At 49.7% G+C, this 22,674-nt stretch overlaps 1 protein-coding gene across 1 annotated transcript in view; it reads right to left on the bottom strand.

Moving 5' to 3' along the window:
• Nucleotides 1-1,161: 1,161 nt before the first annotated feature.
• Nucleotides 1,162-22,674, bottom strand: part of LOC132321533 (hydrocephalus-inducing protein homolog) — a 49,026-nt gene continuing 27,513 nt past the window's right edge. The window contains exons 8-18 of the mRNA XM_059835033.1: nucleotides 22,489-22,672; nucleotides 20,973-21,072; nucleotides 19,697-19,815; nucleotides 17,434-17,657; nucleotides 13,485-13,552; nucleotides 11,251-11,486; nucleotides 10,312-10,412; nucleotides 8,910-9,045; nucleotides 8,267-8,431; nucleotides 6,613-6,765; nucleotides 1,162-1,404 (exon numbers count right to left, since the gene is read on the bottom strand). Of these exons, the coding sequence (XP_059691016.1) occupies nucleotides 1,162-1,404; nucleotides 6,613-6,765; nucleotides 8,267-8,431; nucleotides 8,910-9,045; nucleotides 10,312-10,412; nucleotides 11,251-11,486; nucleotides 13,485-13,552; nucleotides 17,434-17,657; nucleotides 19,697-19,815; nucleotides 20,973-21,072; nucleotides 22,489-22,672 (1,729 nt within the window). The remainder of the gene's footprint in view (nucleotides 1,405-6,612; nucleotides 6,766-8,266; nucleotides 8,432-8,909; nucleotides 9,046-10,311; nucleotides 10,413-11,250; nucleotides 11,487-13,484; nucleotides 13,553-17,433; nucleotides 17,658-19,696; nucleotides 19,816-20,972; nucleotides 21,073-22,488; nucleotides 22,673-22,674) is intronic.

Genomic DNA, 22,674 nt, shown 5'->3' with positions numbered 1-22,674 from the left:
AGGGGGGCAGAGCACAATGACATGAACGACCCCAACATTGTCCCCTGTGTTGTGTAGCCAATCTGCGGCTGCACAGAGCACAGGACACGCTGGGCAAGCACCAACCTCCCTGCAACGTCCCTGCTGATGCGGATGGCTTGTGGATGCATATTTAAGTCGCTAAAAATCTATCCTAAATGCTTAAGGTAGGATTAACCTGCTCTTTCTAACCAAAAATGTAGGTATCGGAGCACGGTGGACCCTCTTTGCAGCCAGGGAAAGGAACAGGCACCTCGAGAAGATGATGCCTCTCGCCCCAAAAGGTCTCCAACACAAGGCAAGCAGCACTTTGCAAAGGCTTATTTTCCTCCCCTGTTTAGAAGGACGTGCCTGGTTTCAGACACACACGGTAGCATCAACAAATCCCCTCCTCCCAGCCAAGCTCTTTCAATGAATACTCTCAATTTATCCCGCCCAACCTCAGCAGACCTCTCCTCCTCTCCCTTTCAGAGCTGGGCCTGCAGCCATCCTCACTTGCCCGTGCCCCGGGCTGCTGCTACGGTCTTGACAGAGGAGACAGGGAGGAAAGCAGGCAGGAGAAACCAGGAAAGAGCAACTACGTCTCATAAAGAGCAGTCTGGCAGGGGAGCCGGGGATGACGAGTGAACTGAGGCATGATACAGGGCAAAGACAAATTCTGCTGCTCCTCCAGGACTCCCAGGCAGAGGGGAAATAAAGCAGCACTATTACTTTAGTCGAGGAGCTGCTAACAAGCTACCTCCACGGTTTTCCGCTGCTGCAAGATGATACTCCACAGTGAGTGAAAAAGCAAGCCATGTTATTCCAAAGGGAAATATGTTTATACTCGTAATGTAGCGTTTTTCAGCCGGAGGCTTCGGGGACCTACTGTTCTTCCTCCGTATCTTTATTTGATAAAGTGAGGAAATAAATGCGTTATAAGTAAGGGCAATTCAGTGACAATTTAGCAACTGGCGTCCATTTTGGTGGCTTTTGAGGGCATCTAACATCTTTTAAATGGCCATAAAATGCTTCTAAAGGAATTCTTGTGGCTTCAGTGAAACAGAGGCAGGACCTTGAGCACGGAAGGAGAACTAGCCTGAAGGACTACAGCAAAACTCCTCCTGGCTGAGCCCGCGGCAGAAGCGGGAGCTGAGAGGTAGCCTACCTGAAGTGGCATCCCAAGTTGAGCTCCGGACCAAAGGGTTTGTCAGTGACAATGGTGGTGCCAATGCCGACAGCCCGGACGGGGATGACATAGGAACGGCTGTTCTCTATGAACAGGTTCACCTCGTCCCTGAATTTCTCCGTGTCATCCAAGTTTGCGATGATGGTTACAGACACCTCGCTCTCGGGGGGGATCACTCCTTTACTGGGTTCAATCCTCCAGCGCGAACGTTTGCCAGCCTGCAAGACAAGCCAAACACTAACTTAGCAAGGAAACCACGGACCCTGGTCTCTTGTGGGGTGCAGGAAAAGGAAGGACTAAAGACACGAGGGTAAAAACCAGAAAGGCTTCATTTCCCTAAATCTAAGCTACGGTGTCTGCAAACAGCAACTACGCAGGAGCTTATGCAACCTGTAGTTTACCCTCCTTTAACAGACTCACTTCATTAACCCCGTTTTGCCCAACCCAAGAGATGCTCATCCTCAGGAGAAGGTTATTCCCCCTCCTCTTTTGGTCTCTCTTTTGGAGTGCGCACCAAGGGAAGCTACTTTCTCTCTCCTGGCTTCCCAACAACGGTGGCCGGGTTTGCATGAAGGCTCAAGGCCAGAGGAAGCCAGGACTGCTCAAATCCCACCGTGGCAGCCACATGCCTGGGGGATACTGCTGAGAGCCTGAAGAATAACTCTGCAAAACCGGTCGTCTCTCCCAGGAGTTAGGCAGTGCTTCTCAACAGCCCCTGAAGGACTGAAGCACTCGGTCCCCACTGATCACCAGCTGCAGCGAGGTGTCCCACTGTCCTTGGCTTTGAAACATTCAGCTCTAAGTGTTTACAGCAGGGCAGTAAAGAACTAAGCAGAAAGAAAGGGCAAGACATGCCCTGTGGGCATGGCCCGGGCTTCCCAAGCATTCTTCTCCTCTGGTTTCTCATGCACCTTGCGCTACAGATGGGGCAATGAGGGGGCTGGACCCCCGGTCCATTTAAAACCACAGTCGCAGGGAGCAAGCTTGCAGCAGACAAAGAGAAACGCATGCAATGTCCCCTGGCCAGCATGAAATGCACTGGGATGTAGATGTACGGCTTCAAAGTGTCCATCACGGTGTTAGTGGCACATGCACCCCACAGTCCAGTGCTGTGTTTGGGACGACAGGCACTACTCACCCAAAACACCGCAGTATTCTAAGAGAAAAGGCTTTTTTCTTCTTTTTTTAATGAAAAGCAAGGATGAGCTTGCAGGCCTGACATGATCCAAGTGCCTGATCCAGGTGAAGTCAGCTTGAGTTTCCATCTGTCAGGCTGGTGGCACTGAGCTCTAACAGGACACCAGCCAGCCCAAGGGAGAAGAACACCAGAAAACCAAGCAGCACTTCAAAGTCATGGAAAGCATTTTAAATACCCCCCCAAAACAACCTCTGCTAACGAGGGTAAGACTAGCGGGAGGACAGGGAAGCAGTAACTTGCTGAGCATTCAGGGTCCTGGCAGCGTGGGGAGGTGCCCCAGCTATGAAAACTCCTTAGGCTGACTGCAGGTCAGGTCTGCATGCCTGCATCCCCGGATGGAGCATGCCAAAGGCATCAAAATTATTCCAGGCACTGGCAAAACTAATAAACTCAGTTCCAGGCTCTTCAAAGCCTTCCCTCCCCGCAGCCTGAGCAATTCACTCAGATAACAACAAAATTGCGCATCAGCCAGAACAAGAAACAGAATCACTAAAGCAGCATCCCTTTATCGGCACTGGTTTGAAGTTTATCTCCCTGTTTTGCTGTCTCTCCATATGACCATTTCTTTAATAAAGGGAATGTCGTCAAAAGCTTGAGATAATATGCAATGAAATCAGGAAATGAAACAAAACCTGCACTAAATGAGGAGAGAAGCAAATATGGGAATGGGAACTGCATGTTCTCTCCTTGCTTACACCAAGTTTGACCAAAACTCTTTATATGCTGCCTGAAAATCACTTGATTCTCTCCAGGGAATCCCAGTGAGAAGATAAACAGGTGCAGCTTCTTTTTTTTTTTTTAATAAACAAAACATGGTCTCTTCTGCAACATCACCTCCAGTTGAATCTGAGGGCAGCTCATCCCTGGGAAGGTGGAAGGGGATCTGCTCCCCAGGCACTCTCCTGAAGACGACAACACATCTGGCTGGATGACCGCTGCTGGAGACCACGCGGCAGTGAGCTCCATCAGGAGCACAGGGCTCTGGATTAGGGAGGTCAAGGATCCCGTCAAAGGAGACAGGACCCCAAAATCAGGAAACAGAGCACCGTCACTAGAAGGGGAAGTCCCAAGAAAGCTTTCCTCTCTCCTCCCTCATTACAAGGCACCAGGAAAACACCGTTTGCCTCCCTGCGGTAGCACATAACACACCCAGCACGGTGGTTATGCAGGCAGAAGAAAGCTGCCGCTGATGAACAAAAATTGCACCCTAGGCCTTGTCTTTTCCTTCCTGATCACACAGGTGTGATATGCAGCTGCCTTCTGTGATGCTGAGACATGTCATTCTTGGTAGCCAAATAAAAGATGCCTGAGGAGACAGAGTGACAACAAACAAGTAGGAAATCAAAGAAAGATGCTTTTTTCTCTCTGCCTTTCTGCAGGGAAAGCAAACGCTTCCATTAATCAATACAACTCTTTTGCACTTGTCAATACAGCAAAAATTAGACACTGAGGGAAACAGGAAAAGAAGATGACAGCGGCAGCAAGGAGGAGAAACGGCCACTTTTTTCAGCAGGTCACATCAGCCTCCAGCTAAGCTGCAGCAGCTCCTTCATGTTGACCTATTCCTCCAGTCTTTTTTACCACAAAAAAGGCAAATCCTCCCCTTGCGGGATCCACAGGATGCTCTAACAGGGCTGGCTGCCTGGCAGCTGGGAAAGCAATCTGACAAAGAAAGGTACGTCAGACACACACAGGATTCAGTGGATGAGCACGGGATGACACGCTGGCCCCAAGGGTCACAGCCCTGCAGCTACCCCAGCAAGCAGGGATAAGCCAACCAAGGACTAGGGTATGAAGTCCCTACACTCCACTACAAACCCAAAAAGCCCCATCTCAAGGCACAGCTTTGGAGGGGTTTTTTATTTCCTTCCTTCTGGTGGCAGAGATGCTCAGTGCTGCTCCCCACAACTCATCCGACAGACACAAGAGGGGTACGGGGAAGCCTGTGCACGATGAGGAGTACTCCAGGTAATTCCTTAAGTCTCTATCCCAAAGTGAAGTTATCCACAAAAAACATCTCAGCTTCCTCAGATCATGCTCTTTTCTCCCATAAAGCAAGAAGAAAGCTTGACTTGACAGGAACAGCAATTTGCATGTGGTGGTTAAGGATACCACCATGGCCATCTGCATTACAGCATTTTCCTTTTCTGTTTTGAACAAGGCACCAGCCTTTTATTTGCCCTGTTGCTGCCCCTTAATCTAATCTCATTCAGGTTGTTGAGCTGCCAGTCAGCATGCTGTAATGTTGCTGATCCAACACTGCTCTGAAAATTTCAATCAAGAGCTCTTTCTTTCGAGTGGGGACTGTGATCTAGAAGCCTAACTGCAAAGAGCCAGGGTTTTGAGATTAGCCATCAAACGGGAAACAGGGAAATCCCAGCTCGCTGTCCTGCGGCAGTCTCCAAGCAGGAAATCAAAGCAGCAGCTTTGGCATCTTCGAGAACACAAGACTTGGGTTCAGGGGCGCAAATGAATGAAGGATGCCCAGGTCACCCACCAGCTAGGCTAAGGGACGGCCGGAGCCAGTTCTGCTCTCAGATCTACATGTGCAGGTCACCCTGACACCCGACTGCATCTCAAATTTTATCTCCAAAATTATTCAGTCCCCTCTTCTTCCCATCAATAAACTGCCAGGCAGCCTAAGGCAGCAGCAAAGGGCAAAACTTCAACCGAGGCAACAAAACAGCACCAAAGTAGGCAGCTGCTGAGGGCAAGGGAGGAGCTGGAGCACACCTCGCCTGCCACGGTGCTGCTCCCATCAGGCAGGCTCAGCATCACCGTCCTGAAGAGTCTGAAGAGCCCTTGCTGAAACGGCTGATCCAGCAGGTTCCCAGCACCTGCCTCCTTGAACATCTCCAGGATAGTAGCAGCTATCCTGAGAAGCTGAGATGCTCACACCATGGGGTAACTCCATGCTGGGAAGTCAGCAGAGGGGCTATGGAACAGCAGAGGCCATCTTTGCTGCAGGGAAAGAAACCATCCCTGAACCACCTCATATTACCATTCTAGTTATTGATTAGCACAATATTTGCAGAGATCGCAGGGAAGCAGGATGGGTTTTATTGCCCAGTCCCATAAGTTAGGGCACTGAGGCAATGGAGAGGCAGATACACCCCTGCAAGCCCCCTGGCTACACTGCAAGCTGCCCAGGGGAGGGAGGGAAGGCATCACACCCCGATGGCAGGACCTAAATGGAGCTCTGCAGGTCAGTCTTGGGTACAAGCATGCAAACCCCATCATTTACACACCAGTACCACCCATCCGAGGTGGCTTGCTCTCTGCAGAGATGGAAAGCAGATTTTCTTTGTGGAGCCAAAGAAAGCTGCCCTGGGAATCCCCCACTTTGAGGTTATGTTGATGCTCCGGGGCACAGAAACTGGAGCAAACAAGCTGCAAAAGCAGCAAGAGGGAAATTCAGCCTGGGTTAACCAGCCCCAGAACTTCAACCCACCTAGCACAGAGAAGCACAAACCCCCTCCAAACCCTGTTTTCCTGCCTCGATCCCCCCTGCAGTGGGGAGCACATCCCACCCAGCCTCAGCACCCGAGCCCTTCCCGCCTGCATCAGCCCCGCTCCCCCTGCCAGGGAAGCAGCCAAGCTCTCCTCCTGCTAGGCAGCTTGTCACACTAGGCAGCCTCCATGAATTAAATAACCTTCTTCTGCAGCTAGTCTCCAGAGATGCTCTGCAACGCTACGGAGTCCACAGACTCCATCGCTACACCACCCTTACAAGCATATCTTTGGGCAACAACCCAGCTGGGGTGACCCCCAGTAGGGGTGAAACTCGCCTCACCACCAGCAGTTGGAGGACAGACCTCACACCCTAGTCTCTATCGTCAGCTGGAGGTTGAGGCAAAGCAGATGCAGACGGAACAGGGAAACCACAGGGAAACCCATGCCCTTTCAGGAGCAAAGGGCCACAGGGTTCCCTTCATCGCCTAGAGCTCCAAAAGCATGACTCTCAGAGCTAAATACCTTCCACAAAACAAAGGGACAACTTGTAAAAGTGATCCAGACTCATTTCTGCTCAAACATCTATGCAAACTCTCTATTTTACTGAGGGGTTCCCCAGAGAAAACCGCTCCCAGAGCCAGGCTCCTCTTCCCGCGTTGTGATGGAATATCTCCCTTTCTCCCTCGGGGAGCAATATGGAAATGTTGCATAGAAAGGTCAAGTCACAGGCTGCTATGGACCATTTTTGCTGGAAAAGAGCCCCACAGATACTTACCATCTCTGTCCAGAAAGATGCAGGGATGACAGTCTGATTGCAGAGGCGGAGAGTTTGGGAAGCATCTTGTAAAACTTGGATACGGCCAAAATTTATTTTACTCGGGTGCACGGAGACAACTGGTCCTTCTCCAACACTCACTAAATGGATCTTCTGCTCCAGGAAGCAGGTAGGAAAGATCAAAAAGAACAGGGAAAGTTGAAAAAGATTAGACAGCTCTAAGAGTACTCCTAGACTGAGGGATAATTAGGGTGGTTTGAAATTTCCAGTGTGGTAAGACTGAAACAGAAGGCCTGGAGCACGTGTGGGATCTGGAGCCATCCCATCTGAAAGCCACAAGCTCCCGGTATCAGGGGGTAAAGAAACCCGGTTTCCCACGCTTGCTTTTTCACACCTCCTCCACACTGTTAGCTCTCTTCCCTGTACCCTGTGCCTGCTCCCACCCCTCTTCCTGCTCAGTCTTGCCCCAAACCACCCTCCCTGACTTCTGCTGCTGCACAGCCCCACTTGGAGACTAACTTCGTTAACACTCCCAAAGTGACACCTGTGACAACCAGCACAAGTCAGAAGCAAAGCAGGCTCTTCAGAGTACAGATCATGCAAGTTACTTGCCTCTGATTTATGCTTGTGTGTATTCCTGGTATTATATGAATAACAGACATAAATTCTAGTGGGGGGAAACCCTTCTTCTGAAGGGAAGCATGCCTTATATTTACGAGCAACTCTTTTGTCAAACTTCACATTTCCCTGCAAAGCCTGCATTGCCTGGCCTTCCCGTTGACTGCTTTACATTGCACACCCCCAAGGGCCTGGGTTGAGAGGTTCAGTGGCATCCAGGGGATTTAGCAGCATCATTTCCAGTCCTTTTAATGGAAGTTTAAATCCCTCAACTACTTTCAAAATGTCAGCCTGCCTTCCTGTTACAGAAAGCTTAAGGTTCCCAGCAATCCTCTGACATCCTCCTTCATGCTCAGACAGATGACAAGACATTTTAAAACAGCTGCTTCAAAAGTTAGCATCATTTTCATTTAAAGTGTAACTAAATTTCATCTAGATTTCAGCTAGATGAAGCCAGGACACTACATACAACGGTCTCTTGACTACATTTTGTTGTCGCTGCTGCTGTTGTGTATGCAGATGGTGTGGAGACTCACATGTCTTCAGCTGGGACTTTCGGCAAAGAGATTTGATGGATATTTCTCAAACATGATGGGCCTGACTTCAGAAAAGCTTAAATCCAGCTTTGGACAAAACATCACTTCAGCATGGTTTCTTACGTGCTTGCTTTAGCAGGATTCTGGGAGGTCCCTGTGCGCTCCTGAGCAAAAGTCCTAATGAAGTAGCGGTTGCTGCTCATCTAATAATACAGCAGAGTAGGAGAGGCAGGGATCGTGCTGCGTTTTAGACTGGGCTTGTTATCCCATCTCACATATCCATAATGAAATGCTGTGTCAGACACTTGGATTACCACCTAAGAGAATACCATCCCTCCTCTTCTCTGGGCATGAGCCATTGCTCATGCCACGGATCCCTTCTTTCCTTGTCCACACCAGCCATATATTACAAGTTCTTGTTTTCCCAGGAAGAATCCCTGTACACTTTATGCCCCACCAAGATGAGTCGCACAAAGGCACACATCTCCCCTAGCACTCACCAGCGGGGATCCTTTGCTCCCAAACACCGCGACACGAGCCACTGTGTCCTGCTCTCCCATCACCTGGGCTTCCAGTGTAACCGGGACCTCCACCAAGCTGCGAGGCTGGATAATCCCGCATGGCGTGGGGCTGGAGTACCACACAGGAGCATCCTTCTTGTGTTCCTATAAGGCACGGAATCAAAACCAACTTTAAAGCTTCCTCAAAGGTCACTCTGAACTCCTTGACATCTACCACAATGACAATTCATGCACATTTTTAAAAATCCCTAGGAGAAAGCAGAAAGGCACAAAAACAAATGCAAGACCAGTATGGGCTTAGCATCCTGAGGGGGTCCGAGAGCTGCTGCATGCACAAACACCTGCTCCTGTGCTGGCAGCCTCCTTGCAACAGCCTTTCATGACCTTCTAAGTTCTCCTACGGGAAAGCACCCCGAAGACTAGACTATGAACTGCTTCCTAAAGTTTATATTCAGGCAGGTTCCTATTTAACTGCTTTCTAAAGTTTCTATTCAGGTAGGTTCCTATTCTCAGCAAACCTTTAGGTTTGACTATAAACCAGCAAGGTCTTCTCCAAAACTCCTTTTTTCCTAATATACCCCTTGACAACATTGGAGGAAAGGAGGTGGATGCGATGCCAAACCTGAGGAAGAACTGCGTAGCAGCCTGGGAGATTGCTGTCGTTCTCAAGCGTCAGCATCTGCCGATACGGGTACTTTAGAAAGCACCGTCCAAATGTCACGACCGGGTTGAGCACTCGCAGCCGAGGAACGACACATCTAGGCAAAGAGATGACGAAAAGGGAATTGGAGATACTGAGAGAATGTAGAATTTATTTACTCCCCAAATAGCATGAAATGACGCGTAACACGTGTCACTGTCAAATGGACGTTTAAGACCCCTACAGCAACCAATTGCCTTTAATTTCTTCTTATACAACAACCTCTTGTAAAGGAGGAGCAAACCCTGAGTCTCAGCATTGTAGAGGCTGCCAAGTGCCCAGGCAGAGCACTGTGCCCTGTCCCAGAGCTGTCTGATGGGCACCTTCGCCCCAGGAGGCTTGCAAAGACACCTTGCACCCTCCTGACGCTCTCAGCAAGGCATGAGCTCCAGGGGAGCCTTCCCACCCATGACCAGGGCTCACCAAGCCTCAGGGAACACAAGACCCCACAATCTCAGTAAAAATTACTCCCTCCTCTCCCATACCTCTCTTGCCCTGCCTGAAAACTCAGCCATTTACCCCAGCAGCAGAGGGCACAAGCCACCACCTGCCTCACGCAGTGGCTGGCCACCCCTTCCCCACTTCTGTAGCCACCTTGCTCCTTGACCCTCACGGGTCCATACACTGTCTGCTCCCATTTGCACTTCTTTTACGGAATTGCAGCCCAGGCACTGACTGGACGACTCTGCCTCTTGCAATTAAACTGACACCCACTGCAGCACAACAGCATCGAATCTGGCTGCAGCAAGAACAGCTTTTGGCTTAAATCTGAGAACAGTACGTCTCAGAAGAACCAGAGGAAAGCAGAGAAACCTGAGCTCACCTTCCACATCAAGGACTATTTTCCCTGTCCTAAGATCTTGCCTCTACTTCCCCTCACCAGTCCTGACACAAGACCCTTCCCCATTTGCACATGCCTTCGTTAACTGAACCAGACACCAGCTTTCAGCTGGCTGATCGCTGCGTCCCAAACGAATGTTGCGTTTTGGTCGCAACCCAGCACAAGTCCACCACTTGCAGGAAGAAGGAGGGGCAGCCCTTTGGAAATTTCTTACACCTCAAGCACCAAAAGCCAGGCCAAACATGAATATAATTACTGTTCCCTTTAGAAAAAGGCTCAGCCCCATGCCTGTCCGTTGAGCACAGGTGCTTCTCAACGTGGACTGCTTTCAAAGCACTGCTGTTCTCCTAGCTAGCTGGGTAGAACTAGCTCATTAAGCAACGCTTCTCATTTTGAGATGGAGCCAGAAAACCGCGTGCAAGGCAGTGTGCTGGTGGGGGGTGCACGAGGAGAGACGATGAGCTGCAAGGGAAGCGGTGATACCTGGCTGTGAGAGGCAATGCCAACACCTCCTTGCCAACACCGTCCACGTCCACCACCAGTGCCAGCTCGTATCTCTTCACGGTGTTGGAACACAGGGTGACCTGGGGGAAGAGAAGACCATCAAATACTTCATCGCTCCCAAAAGCCATCGTCCGTGTGTGGTGTCCTCCGGTTCTCCTTCCACAGTAAGGAAAGGGAGGATTTTGCCCTAATTCTTCTGCTGGTCCATGTACAGAGCACAGGCTCTGCAAGTAATAAAAGTCTTCTGACAAGATCTGCTCTGTTAAATACACCGTGCAGTTATCAGGGTATATGCAAGCTAAATTAAAGCACAATTAGACTAATGCTCTACTCACCACTGTATTAAAATTAAGGGACCAGTTTGTAATCTCGACTAGAATAGCATAAATCCAGAGGAAATCTGTTGCCTTGAACAGAATGAGTTCAGCTTTACAGGGGCAAGCTGAGAGCAAAACGTGGCCCAGCAGATGCTGTGCAGTTCACGGCTGCCAGAGCTTTTGCAGTCCCCCTTGGGGATCGCTGCAGTGAATACAGCTCCTCCTGCTCAACAGGACAGGAGAAATTAGACTGGGAAGAAAGGCAAACTGCTTTATCCAATGACATCTCTCTTTTTAACAGCCACCTTCTGTCCTCATCCTTCCTCTGCCCACTTTAAATCCAAGAGATCGCTCTAAGCAGCTCTCAAAAACACAGGAGTGGCTTCTGTACCTGACTATACGGTACAAGACCTTCCGCTTAGGATTTTGGAAACAAAACGGTGCTCCTTCTGAAACGTCCCAGAGTAACCCAGCCAACAAAAGCCTAACACTAATGCATATATCTTACTCGCGTTATGCTGGCAGCACTAAAGCCCTCTCATGCATCAGTGAAGCTTCAGCTCCACCTGCTGAAGCACGTATGGCCGGACTCTTCCCATACCTGGATATCCACGACCCCCTGGGAGCGGATGGTCCCTCTGCACGGCGTGATGGTAAATTCGGTTGGCTTCACAAGACCTTGGGCTCCCCTTCTCCAGTATGAGTGAGTGTTGTCCGACAAAGGAACAAAACTGGTAACACTGGGCTCTCCCGAGCCGTCCCCAGGAATGCGAAGGTTGAAGGTCATGGGCACCAAGGAGGTGTTAGTGAGGCGACATGACAAGGTGCGAGGAAAGCCTAGGAAATGACACAAATATGAATTTACGCCCCAGTTATCCCCCTGAGTCCTGGTGTGAATATCCTGTTATGATAAAACTGTGCCTGGAGTTTAGCTCTTTTCAATCTGAATCACAGCTAGTTGAGAAGCTAAGCAAGGAATTCATTGTCACTTAAGCTCTCTTTTATGCTGATCACAGAGATTGTTTCCTTGGTAATGCCCACTCTTAGTGATCCCGAACACCAGAATTTTGTCTCTCTTTACCTGAGGAGCGCTCTCACATGCCCCAAAACCAGCATCAGTTATTTCTCGCTTATGAGCGTACATCCAGACAGACCATTTTTTCTGAAAATTCAGTCCGTAACATTCCCTGTTAACTCCACGAACACTCCCACAGTTTTCAACATATAAAAGCAGTGTATTGTCATCGAGGAGAAGCTCCAGTAAAAGAAAGGATGGATGCAATTGGCTACTACAGCACGATGCAAAGCACTCTAATGCAGTTTCTCTAGGCAGCATCCTCAAGGCATCTCCTGTCTGGGGGCAATCAGACTCAGCTCGTGACAACCTGCAGCCCACTTCACAGGAGGCAAGCCTGATGCTTGCTTAGAAATTAGCAGGAACCGTGTCTCACCTTACCTAACAAACAGGGACATCACATCCATGCTGCACACTGGCTTTGGTTACTGCCCGCAAGGGTTTACATCACTTTAGCTTGGATACTTGCTTTCCATAATGGAAAAGCAGTGATACAACCACACCTGGTGGGGATGTGCTGCAGAGACAGGACATCAGCCCACAACCTGCTCTGGAGTGGACATCTGCCTTGGATGGCCAGCTCTGTGAGAAGGAGACATCTCCCATGGCCTGCTTACCAAGCGTTACTTGAATACAGATGGGGAGGAAAACCAACTGCAGACACAGCAGGTAGTTCATCCATGCCCATCGACAGTGACCACTGCCCACCTCCAGCAACTACTCCAGCAGGGAGGCAGGAGACACACAGAAAGGACAAACACAGACTTCACAGTCCCAAAGGAGACCGAAGTCTCCAGATGCAGACAACAGTCAGCAGCAGAGCTAAAAGAAGCAAAAATACAGTAGCTCCCTTCAGCTCAAAAGGCCTTATTAACGAAATCAGATTAAGTAGGATGAAGCTCCTATTACATAACCCTATTTCTGCCTGGTGCATTTCTGGTTTTATTTATTCAAAAGGAAATAAAGAAGTGGCAGAGTGGTGATGTAGGGAGGGGAGGAAGCAGCTCAGGAAAGGTAATGAGCTTTCTTAGAAAGTCCATGAGCAGCATGAAAACACAGAGGCATCCTGGGTGCAGAATGATAATGGCCCTTCAATCACAATTGATTTCACATTTCAACTTTAGAACATCTCAGTAAAAAGCCTTTTGTGAGACGGAGGTGGAGAACGAGAATCTGCACTTTAATGGAGATGCTCTGGATGCTCAGCCACCAGCTCCATCAGCAGACCTGGGCTTTTGGCAGGGAAGGAGAAGGAGCCCAGATCTCGGAGGACATCAGTGCCCGATGCCGAGCTATTGCTTGGGCATATTACCTGGGAGGTGAGAATGAGGTGCCCTCACAGCACTCATCAACATCTCACACTGAAGGTCAGGTGGGGAAATGGTGTCCTCCCCTTGCAACACGCACATTCACCCAGAGCAGCTACAGGCTAGCATGTGGCTTCAACTCCCTTCTCCTGCAGTCCCATCCCCTGGGCCCTTCTGGCACAAGGTCTTTCACAGCCATTCTGCTGCCAAGCATTGGGAGGTTGGAGCTGAACAGACTATGAGGGACACCAGAAAACACTGACTTTCTGTTCCTTTGGTCCTGGTCTGACCTCATGATGGCACAACACTGCCTAAGCCACCAGCAGCCCTGGTTTTAACACCTCGAAGGCTGCTACAGAGGAACACAAGTGACAGGTGCTCTTCTGTTCAGGTGCTCTGTTTTGGTGATGCACAGACCTCTCAACCTATGCTCCAAGCCCAGGGAACACTCACCGAAAGAGACGTCACCGAAGCGGAGGGAAGGTACGTTGAAATGAAAAGTCGGTCCGATGACACAGCCCCTGTGAGGACAAAGACAGGCAGAGGAGGCATTGGTTTGGTTAAAGAGAAATGCAAAGTGTTCGGCTTTCGTTACTGCTCGGAGGGATAAAAGCTGGTCTCAGAACCACAGCAGGTTTCAAATCAACCCGTCGCCTTTCTGCTCGGCACAGCATCCATGTGGACAGGAGACAGCCAAAGCAAAGTGGTCAGCAGCTGATAGCTGCTGATGTGCCTTAGGGCACCATGTCAGGCAGGGTATGCCCCCAAGTTGCTGCTGGCCTGATGAAGGACCCTGAACAAGTGATGGCTCCGTGCCTCAGTTTCCCCATCTGTAACGTGATGACACAGAGGTCTCCACGCAAAAGTGGACCCATTGTACTAGCTTTGCCAGCTGCAGGTTCTCTGCTTTGGTATTTCTTTGCTGGAACTGGTATTCCCATGGAGTATATGCACATCTTGGCCTCAGATCATCTTGATCCATGCAATCATGAGGCATGCAGGATTTGGAGGCATGAAGCCAGGGGAGCTCCCAGACACCCACTGGCCACAACAACAGCAGCAACAGTTCTACACAGCGGACAGCTGAATCTTGGGGAAAAGGATCAGCTTGTCACCAGTGCACCAGCTGACACATCCAAGAGCAACACATGTCTCCAACCACCGAACATGGGTGTCCTGAACCCACCACACCTCCTCACCTGTCCTTAAATTCAGCAGCCAGGCTCCAAACTCCCAAACTCACCAAAATCCCCTGAAATCAGCACTTGGAGCTGCACAACAGCCGTTAATTTATTTCATGGTTGATGCCAATCAATGCCAGCTCTGCCTCTTAGTTAAAAATCAAGGACCACAGTGAATGCTGCCTCCTAGTTTTAGTCACAGGACTGCCACTGACTCTGTTTGGCACATGACCAGACTCAAGCATCCTGCAGGAGGGACCTGCGTTCATCCGTGGTGTCCCATTTCCAGCATCCCTTTCTAAACACCAAAGAAACAAGCATTCAGGACCTTGTAAGGTTGGGTTCCTTCCCAAGAAGAATCACCTATGGTTTGGGCATCTTCTGACTGCATAGTCAAAAAGCACTCAAAAACTGACTTTCAGGAGTTTCAATCCAATACTAATTCTCGATTCTTGGAGCTGAAGCAGTTCCTGAGACTAAGTCAGGGAGCAAATCCCTGATGATGATGATGAAGTTCCCTCTCCAAGGACCTCACATAACCAGACCTAACTGCCCAAGCCCTAACACCTTGCTTTGGACACAGCAAAGGGAGCAGGCATGCTTTCCGCCACAGCACTTGCCACGAGACGATGGAAAACTACCTCCAAACCAACCATGACTGGGGATCACACTGGGAAACTGCCAAGGATGAGCCTTGCCAGGCAAGCGGAGAAATGACTGCCATTTCTGCTGAGTGCGCCGTATCTGTGCTCAGGTAAGTTAAACCTGAATGACTGCCCAGAAGGCTCGAGCAAGGAGCCAACCAGAGCCCTGTGCACCACAGCCCATAACAGTACAGCTCGCAAAAAAATGGGGGAAAAGGAAGTGGTTTTGGCAACTACCGCATTTTACAGTAGCATTAAATAATGCACTTGTGAAAGGAGATCAGGGTCCTTGCAGAGCACGAAGGATAACACAAGGTGGGAAAGGAACCGCTTCAACACTCATCCCCATTCCTTCCCTCCTTTGCAGCCCAGTCTCCCACCAGCCAGCTCGCCTCCATTCAAAAGAGCTGGGAGTTTTTCTCCATGGAGGACTAAATCCAGTGCTTAAAACTTCCCGACGAGGGAGGCTCAGCTTGACCTGGTGGGTGGACATCTCAAAGGCCTTTGAAAACAAACAGCTTGAACTGTGGGCCTGGAGAATGAGAGATAAGGACTGGATAGGGATCCTTGAAACTAAGGCAAGGCAGAAATCAAGGAGGCAGATGACATCTCAGAGCAGAGTGGACTGCAATGAGAATTACTGCTGAGGGACAGCTGTACCGGAGCAGGTGGGCATGCTGGGGAACCCTCAGATGGGCTGCATAGGAGCCACCACCTAGAAAGGAGGAATACAAGGATGGGGAAGAAATAAATAAAAAAGGACCAGCAATCCTCTTTCACTGAGACATAAGGTCTGCACTGAGCTCAGGGCCATGCTGGCAGAACAGGGCAGAGCGGCCACAGAGAAGGGGAGGACATGCTGGGCACTGGCAGCCAGGGCACCAGTGGGGAAAAAAGGACCACTTCAACCAGCCCCACAGCTCCAGAGCACCCAGCATCAGCTTCCCTGCCTACACCACATGATCCCAGCAGCTCGTGGTTAAGACTTGCTGGGACAAGTTTGCATGCTGCTGTGGTCCTGAGAAATGAGCTTTGCCTCTCCTTTCATCAGCTTTTTTTTTCCCCCTTCTCCCTTCTTGCTCAGTCAGGATTCTCTTTTGCAATGGCACCAGCCCAGGGGATGATGCCCCAGCCCTTGTGACAGTACTTGCTGCAGAGCTTCCCGTCTCCTGCATCAGCACGTTTCTGGCTGCAGAAAGGAGGTACCGTAGCACTTGCTGCACAAGAGCCGGGAGGACAGCTTGTCCCAATGCATTAGCATGAGAGATGATGTTGATGCTGCTGCTGCTACCCATTTTGTATGGAATGTTAACAGAGGATTTTAAAAACACTGCTTCTGGATGCAGAATCACCCAGGCTGGCCCCTCTCCAAAGCCCTCTTGGCCCTGCTGGGTGTTCAGGGGACATCCCAGACCATCTACTGCCCAAAGCTGATACCATCACACTGTCTGCCATGGCCCAAGGGGGAATGAGCTACCTGTAGCAAGGAGTCACTTCAGCTCCTGGGTACCGGGACAGGGCAGCAGGCATCTCCACACCTTTCCCGTACGGCCTCCAGTCAAACTTTTTTCCAGCACGGGTAGTCACTTAAAGCACCACGGTCCTCACACAGAGATGTCAAAGGGTCACAAAAGGAATCTGCTGCTGCCAAATTCTGGGCAAACAGTGTCCTAGAAAGTCACAGAGCCACCCTGGCTCAACCATGAAGGCAAAGCTGCTTCCTAGAGGAACCCAAGACTTTGAAAGTTAAACTGCGTATTGAGAGCAGAGGAGGCATGGTCACAGGTGGCCAGCAGCTCAAGGGAGGTGATTCTGCCCCTCTACTCAGCTCTGGTGAGACCCCACCTGCAGTACTGGGTCCAGCTCTGGAGTCCTCAGCACAGGAAAGACACGGACCTGTTGAGGCAGGTCCAGAGGAGGGACACGAAAACTATCAGAGCGATGCAACACCTCCCCTATGAGGAAAGGCTGAGAGAGTTGGGGTTGGTCAGCCTGGAGAAGAGAAGGCTCCGGGGAGACCTTCTTGTGGCCTTTCAATACTTAAAGGGGGCTTATAAGAAAGACGGGGACAGACTTTTTAGCAGGGCCTGTAGCGATAGGACAAGGGGTAATGGCTTTAAACTGAAAGAGGGTAGATTTAGACTAGATAGAAGGAAGAAATATTTTACAATGAGGGTGGTGAGGCACTGGCACAGGTTGCCCAGAGAGGTGGTAGATGGAAACATTCAAGGTCAGGCTGGACAGGGCTCTGAACAACCTAGTCTACTTGAAGATGTCCCTGCTCACTGCAGGGGGGTTGGACTAGATGACCTTTAAAGGTCCCTTCCAACCCAAACCATTCTATGATTTCCTCTCGCAGACAATTACACTTTCTTGGCTGCTGCAATTGCAAGGTTCAAACTGGAGTCAAGGTTAAAAAGTCTTGGCTCTTAGTGGGAGGGTGCTAGGATCTGAGCCAAGACAAAGACCTTAGACAACCCCTTTTTTCTCTGCTCCATCATAAAATGAGGTAGGGGGGAGCTGATTACCCAGAGAGACCTACAGATGTGCCCACCAAGCTCCTATAACCCTCCTCACCTGATAGTCAAGGTCACAGGCTCAGGGGATCCATTCACACTGAACTTGAATTCTTCTGTGAACTGCCCCAGGATGGTGGAACTGAAGGAGATCCGGATCACCTGGAGCCCGTCCGGCAAAATGGTGCCCTCCCGGGGCAGAAAGGTGAAGCAGGAGCCCAGAGCTGTAGCTGGAGGGACCAACTGGAAGAAAGCATCGATGGCTCCTTTGTTAAACAGGACCGCCTGCAGCAGCAAGAAAGCGAAATGGAAATACATAAGGAATCTTCCTTTCTTACACAAGGCTGACTTGTTTTCCCATTAAACAAGTAACATCTGTAAAAAGACAGAAGATGCCGTGTGCTGCTGCTTGGCAGAAGCCAAAGAATATGCAACAGGACAAGTTCTGCCTTTGGGTTTTTACATGCAAAGCAGCGATAACTTCATCTAAACAGAGTCACGCTGGGTTTATTCTACTGATACAGAGCAGTCCACTCTGACTTGCAGTGCAGAGGACCTGCTCAGCATCAGCGAGTTGATTCAGACCTGCCCCTAAGAGCAACGAAGGGCGGTTACTAGTGGGTCATCACACAACTGCTTCTGCTCCTGATGAGCCTGGTCCTGCCAAGGGCAGAACATGGGCAGCTTCCATTGCAGCCAACAAGTTCATTGCATGTAGAAGACCCCTCAGGCCAGCACTATAACCAACTTCAGAAGCACTCCCCAACTCTGCTACAGTACAGAAGTTAGGTTTCTCTTCTTTCTTCTTTAAGGTGATACTTTCTTAGTCTTTGCTCCAACAGACATGTCAGGAAAGAATGAGCGTGAGGTGCATAGCAGCTCCATCTATTCCAAAGAAGTTCTCTTTCCTAAATATACACACAGCTACCATCTAAGATTTTACCATTACTGGAATAAACTGCAAATTTAGAACCAAGCCATATTTTGTTGAATGCTCGAGAGATCTACTGCCTCGAACAAGTAACACAATCCCGCAGCGTTTGTTGAAATTCAGCTCTTTTCATGTTGGGTGAGAAATGCCCAGATCTGCCTGTGAGTACCGGCACGCCGTCCATCACCAACAAACCTACCCAAAGCAAAGCTGTAGTTTCTGATTGCTGCAGGGTGAAATCCTGCCATTTCCGTGGACTTAGCTATCTGCTTTCAATTTCTTTCCCCTAATTTTTGTCCTTGCAAAACCTGTCAGAAAAACTGAGACAGAAGCATAGAAACATCCTTTGTTTTTTCAACTTTGCAGCTGCTGCTGAAAATATGCATGTATTCAAGCTCCACAATGGTAACTTGAACACTACTCTTGCCTCTTGTGTGTTTTACACCTTAGTTACAAATTGCACTTAGGGATCCGACGCTGAGCTGAGGTTTACCTCCAGTCTAGCTGCTTAGGAAAGCACTAACAGCTTCATCTACTTCATCACATTTTCTCAAGTAATGAAAATCATAAATTGATAGAGAGAGAATCAATAAAGTATCAGCATTAAAAATGCACAGAGCACACAATATTTCCATAAGAAAACACCTTAATCTGTCCTTCCCTGCCACAGTCAAGGTTTTGAAAGTGTCTGGCATGATGTATTGCCTCGTCTTCTACCTCTTTCACTTGCTCTATCTTTTTTTTTGCAGAAGACTTGACACCATTGGGGGGAGGCAAATATATAGAAAGTGCCTTTGCTTCATTTCCAGAAATGCTTTGCTCTTCATAGAGCCAGAGGTGCACCAAGCCCGAAGTGTGGTGAGGGGCTCGTCAGCGAGGGGAAGCACTCCCAATTTCTTTCCTAGGGACAGCTTGGAGCCAGGAGGCTGGATGGCTTTCCTCTGACTCCCAGGAATTGGTAGGATGCACTTAACTGAAAACTCTTTGCAAGGGACTTGAGTTCAAACACAGTAAATTTGTTCCAGCTGCTTTTTAAGAGCCAGAGTACAAAGGTGCTTTGCATCTAGGGCTGAAACAAAACCCTCTGAATACTTATCTTTTTGACCCAGTGCTGCTTTCATGTGTCAAGGGGGATTTTTGCATGAAGCCTCCCAGCTGATCTCAAATGGAGATTGCCAAAAAGCAGGGACTAGGGCTTCACGAAAATATACACCTTTCAGACCCCACCAAAAGTATCCAGATTCTGTGAAACCCCCCAAACTTGACTCATATGTCAAATATTCCCTGCTCACAACTGCCTCAATTGCCAGGAATCCCCCAGGTCCACGAGGCTCAGCGTTGCCCCGGGAGCCATGAGGATCCAGCCCAACCCCTGCGAACCCCTCCTGCTCACCTCATAGCTGTGGGCTGATCCAATGAAAACCTTCCCGATGTCCAGCTGGTCAAAGTTGAAGCGGAGCCAGGGCCCTATGCCTTCACCTTTGATGCGCAGGGGCAGCCTGGCCTCTCGGCCTGGGGAGAGATTGCCGTTTCAGTACAGTAATTCCCTCTGTTGCCCTGGATTTTCCAGCCTGCCTCAATGCTAGTCCCTGACTCCGCGATGGATGGGACCAGCTCTAGATGCTCCAGGAAGAAGATACGGGACCCTTCTCCTCCCTCGGGACATATGCCCTTGGGCCGGTTTCTAATTTAGTGATCAGTTTGCACCCTGAAAACGGGATGCTGAGTTTAAAACACGATCTCTGAATTTCTTCCCACACACTTAGATGAGCTTTGAAATCCATTCAGTGAAGGCACAAAGCTCACAAAACAGAACTGAAGATAAAAATCTGCCATCTATACTGATGCAATCAGAGACAACAGCACAGGAGCCGAGAAGTACGAGCCCAAGCAAGGCGAAGCTCCCTGCTAACGGCCATACGCACATCAACAGTAACCACTCCCAGAAGAAGACTTGGCAGCACTTCCGTAAGACAGGATGGGCATAAAGCTTGTCTAGCGGACTGCTCGGATTCCGATTCCCAGGGAGGACGTTCACCCTGCTGAGTACAGCAAGGCCTGTGCAACACTACCCGTATGCACCATAGATGCCGAGCCACGAGGTGACAGTTCCCACACAGGGAGAGAAGCACAGGCTGGCCAGAAGTGGTCTTTTCGGAGACACCCCGCACTCAGCGGGGCTCAGTCACCTGAGGTCTGACAGCATCTGGGGAGCGGGAGGTGAGCCAGGATCTGGGAGCACATTTGTAACTCAGCTCCTGCTGCCTCAGGCGTCTGATGATGCATCCGTGTAATAAAGATTCATCTTGGAAGTATACGGTCTATAGGGGCTTAGTGCTCGTCCACGAAAGCTGTTCTGCTGTGTCATTCTTTGGCCTTTCCAGGCACCTTGCAGCAGAGCAAATGCTGGCAAACCCATGGCATGAAAGCTTATCCCTTCACTGCCTTGGCTGGTCTGGGATCAGTGATCCAAGCTTGTAGCCAGGCATCGCGAGGGCTGGCCTTGGACAGGAGATCACCTGGAAACCGCAGGGACAGCGGGCATGTGCCAGCCCTGACCTGCTGACCACCCACCCTTCCCAGCAACTACATGAGAACCGAGGGGGCTGGAAGACTATTTGTGCCTCGCCTTCACCATGGGTAACAGAAGCAGGAGAAAGGAGCTGTACCTGAGATTTCACAGTAGACCGCTTGTTGATACACTCTGGCTTCTCGGGGTTTAAAGATGACCTTGATTTCAGCCGAAGAATTTGGCCAGACATCTCCCTCCTAAAACAGAAGCAGACAGAAAACCATTTATCTTCAAACGTTACATGTCTTGTTTTCAACCACAGCCCTGTAGCCTATATTTAGAGCATCAGTGAAGAGCAAGGAGCAAGCAACACTTGCCAACAACATTTATAAAAGAGTCTGGAAGCAGCTGCAAAAAACTGTCCCAAGTCCCTTACCTTTACTGGCACCCGGGAGAGGCATTTTGTTAAATTAGGGCTACAACGAAGCAACCCAACTGGCAACCAAATTCCAGCAAATCAAGCAGGATTTCTTCAGAGGTACCAGCCAGTCTAAGGAAAAGGGACCTGGCTACACTTCATGTCTGTACATCATTACATGGAGTACCAGCACGCAGTACTGTGGGCAGCCAGACTTCTGGACCTCACCTTAATGCACTTCAGGAGCTCAAGGGGGGGTTGAGCTAGTTCTGGAGTCATACTCCAACTGTAACGAAGCAGGAGCCCTGGGACACACTCCAAAATCAACTCTAATGCACTGCACGATGCCCTTCATGCTCAGCTCATCAGCTCCCACTCTACAATACTCCTACTGCTCTGACACAGTCTCTTGGTCACACCATGCTGCTGTCAGCTACAGTGGTGTGAAACTGCAGTTGTGCTGACATTGCTGGCTCTCAGCCTTCGATGGGCTAAAGGAGTAACCAAGAAGAGAACACGATCCCCTTCCTTGGTTAAAAAAAAAAAAATTACTTTCACCTATTTTAAAAAAAGAAGAGGTTGGGCTTATTCTAGGGTTCACTCCAAGATGAGAAGGGATTTTGCACTGCTCAGACAGCAGGCATTCTTCGTCTCAGACCATGCAAATACTCAGAATCAGAGCTCTGGTTGATTGAAGGACATGGGGTTTTGCTTGCAGAAACAGAAAAGCAAAGATTTTTCTGTACCTATGTGCCATACAACTCAAAAAAAACCTGCCAGTCTTGTGTCCAGGCTCACAGATGCCATTGGAAGGGAGATTCAGACATGGTGTAAGTCCAGCTTATACAAAGGGATTGGTGTTTCCATGACTAAACTTGGGCTGAATTTGGCCTCCTTTCCACAGAGGACCATTTCATTCTTCAGGTCAATATGTGAACTGACAATGCTCTAATACCCTTTGTTACTCCCCATACAGTATGCGTCAGGTGTGCCCTTAGATATAATAATCGATACCTCTGAACACTCTAAGAACACTTATTTATAGCCCTTGCAGTAGCTCAGCTTTAGGCAGGCTCTCGCTGCCTGTCAGGAGCCCGCAGTTCAGAAGTGGTTTTTGTAACAAGCTCTCCCAGCATCACTAGAAACCTGACGTTTTCTCTCGGCACATCAAGGCAGCTGATGCAGGATCTGCCAAGTGACCTCATTCAGGGAGGAGCAGGAGGAGGAGGAGGGGAGGTTCTCAGCTACAGCTTACCATCGGCTCAATGGTGAAGATATCATCGGAGAAAAGCATGGAGTCTCCTTGCACCTTTGCCCTCTGGTTCCGGAAGGTGCGGGAGAGAAGGGAAAGGCGGTCTCGGAGAGTGGGGTCCACCGTGCACTCCTTGAGGAAGCAATCCGTCCTGTCCTCTTCCTGCCTCTGCAGCCTGCGACACAGCCT

This window comes from Gavia stellata, unplaced genomic scaffold (assembly GCF_030936135.1).
Source record: "Gavia stellata isolate bGavSte3 unplaced genomic scaffold, bGavSte3.hap2 HAP2_SCAFFOLD_105, whole genome shotgun sequence".
Lineage (NCBI taxonomy): Eukaryota > Metazoa > Chordata > Aves > Gaviiformes > Gaviidae > Gavia > Gavia stellata.
Note: the sequence above shows the minus strand (reverse complement) of the source record. Positions and strands in the feature narration are given on the sequence as shown.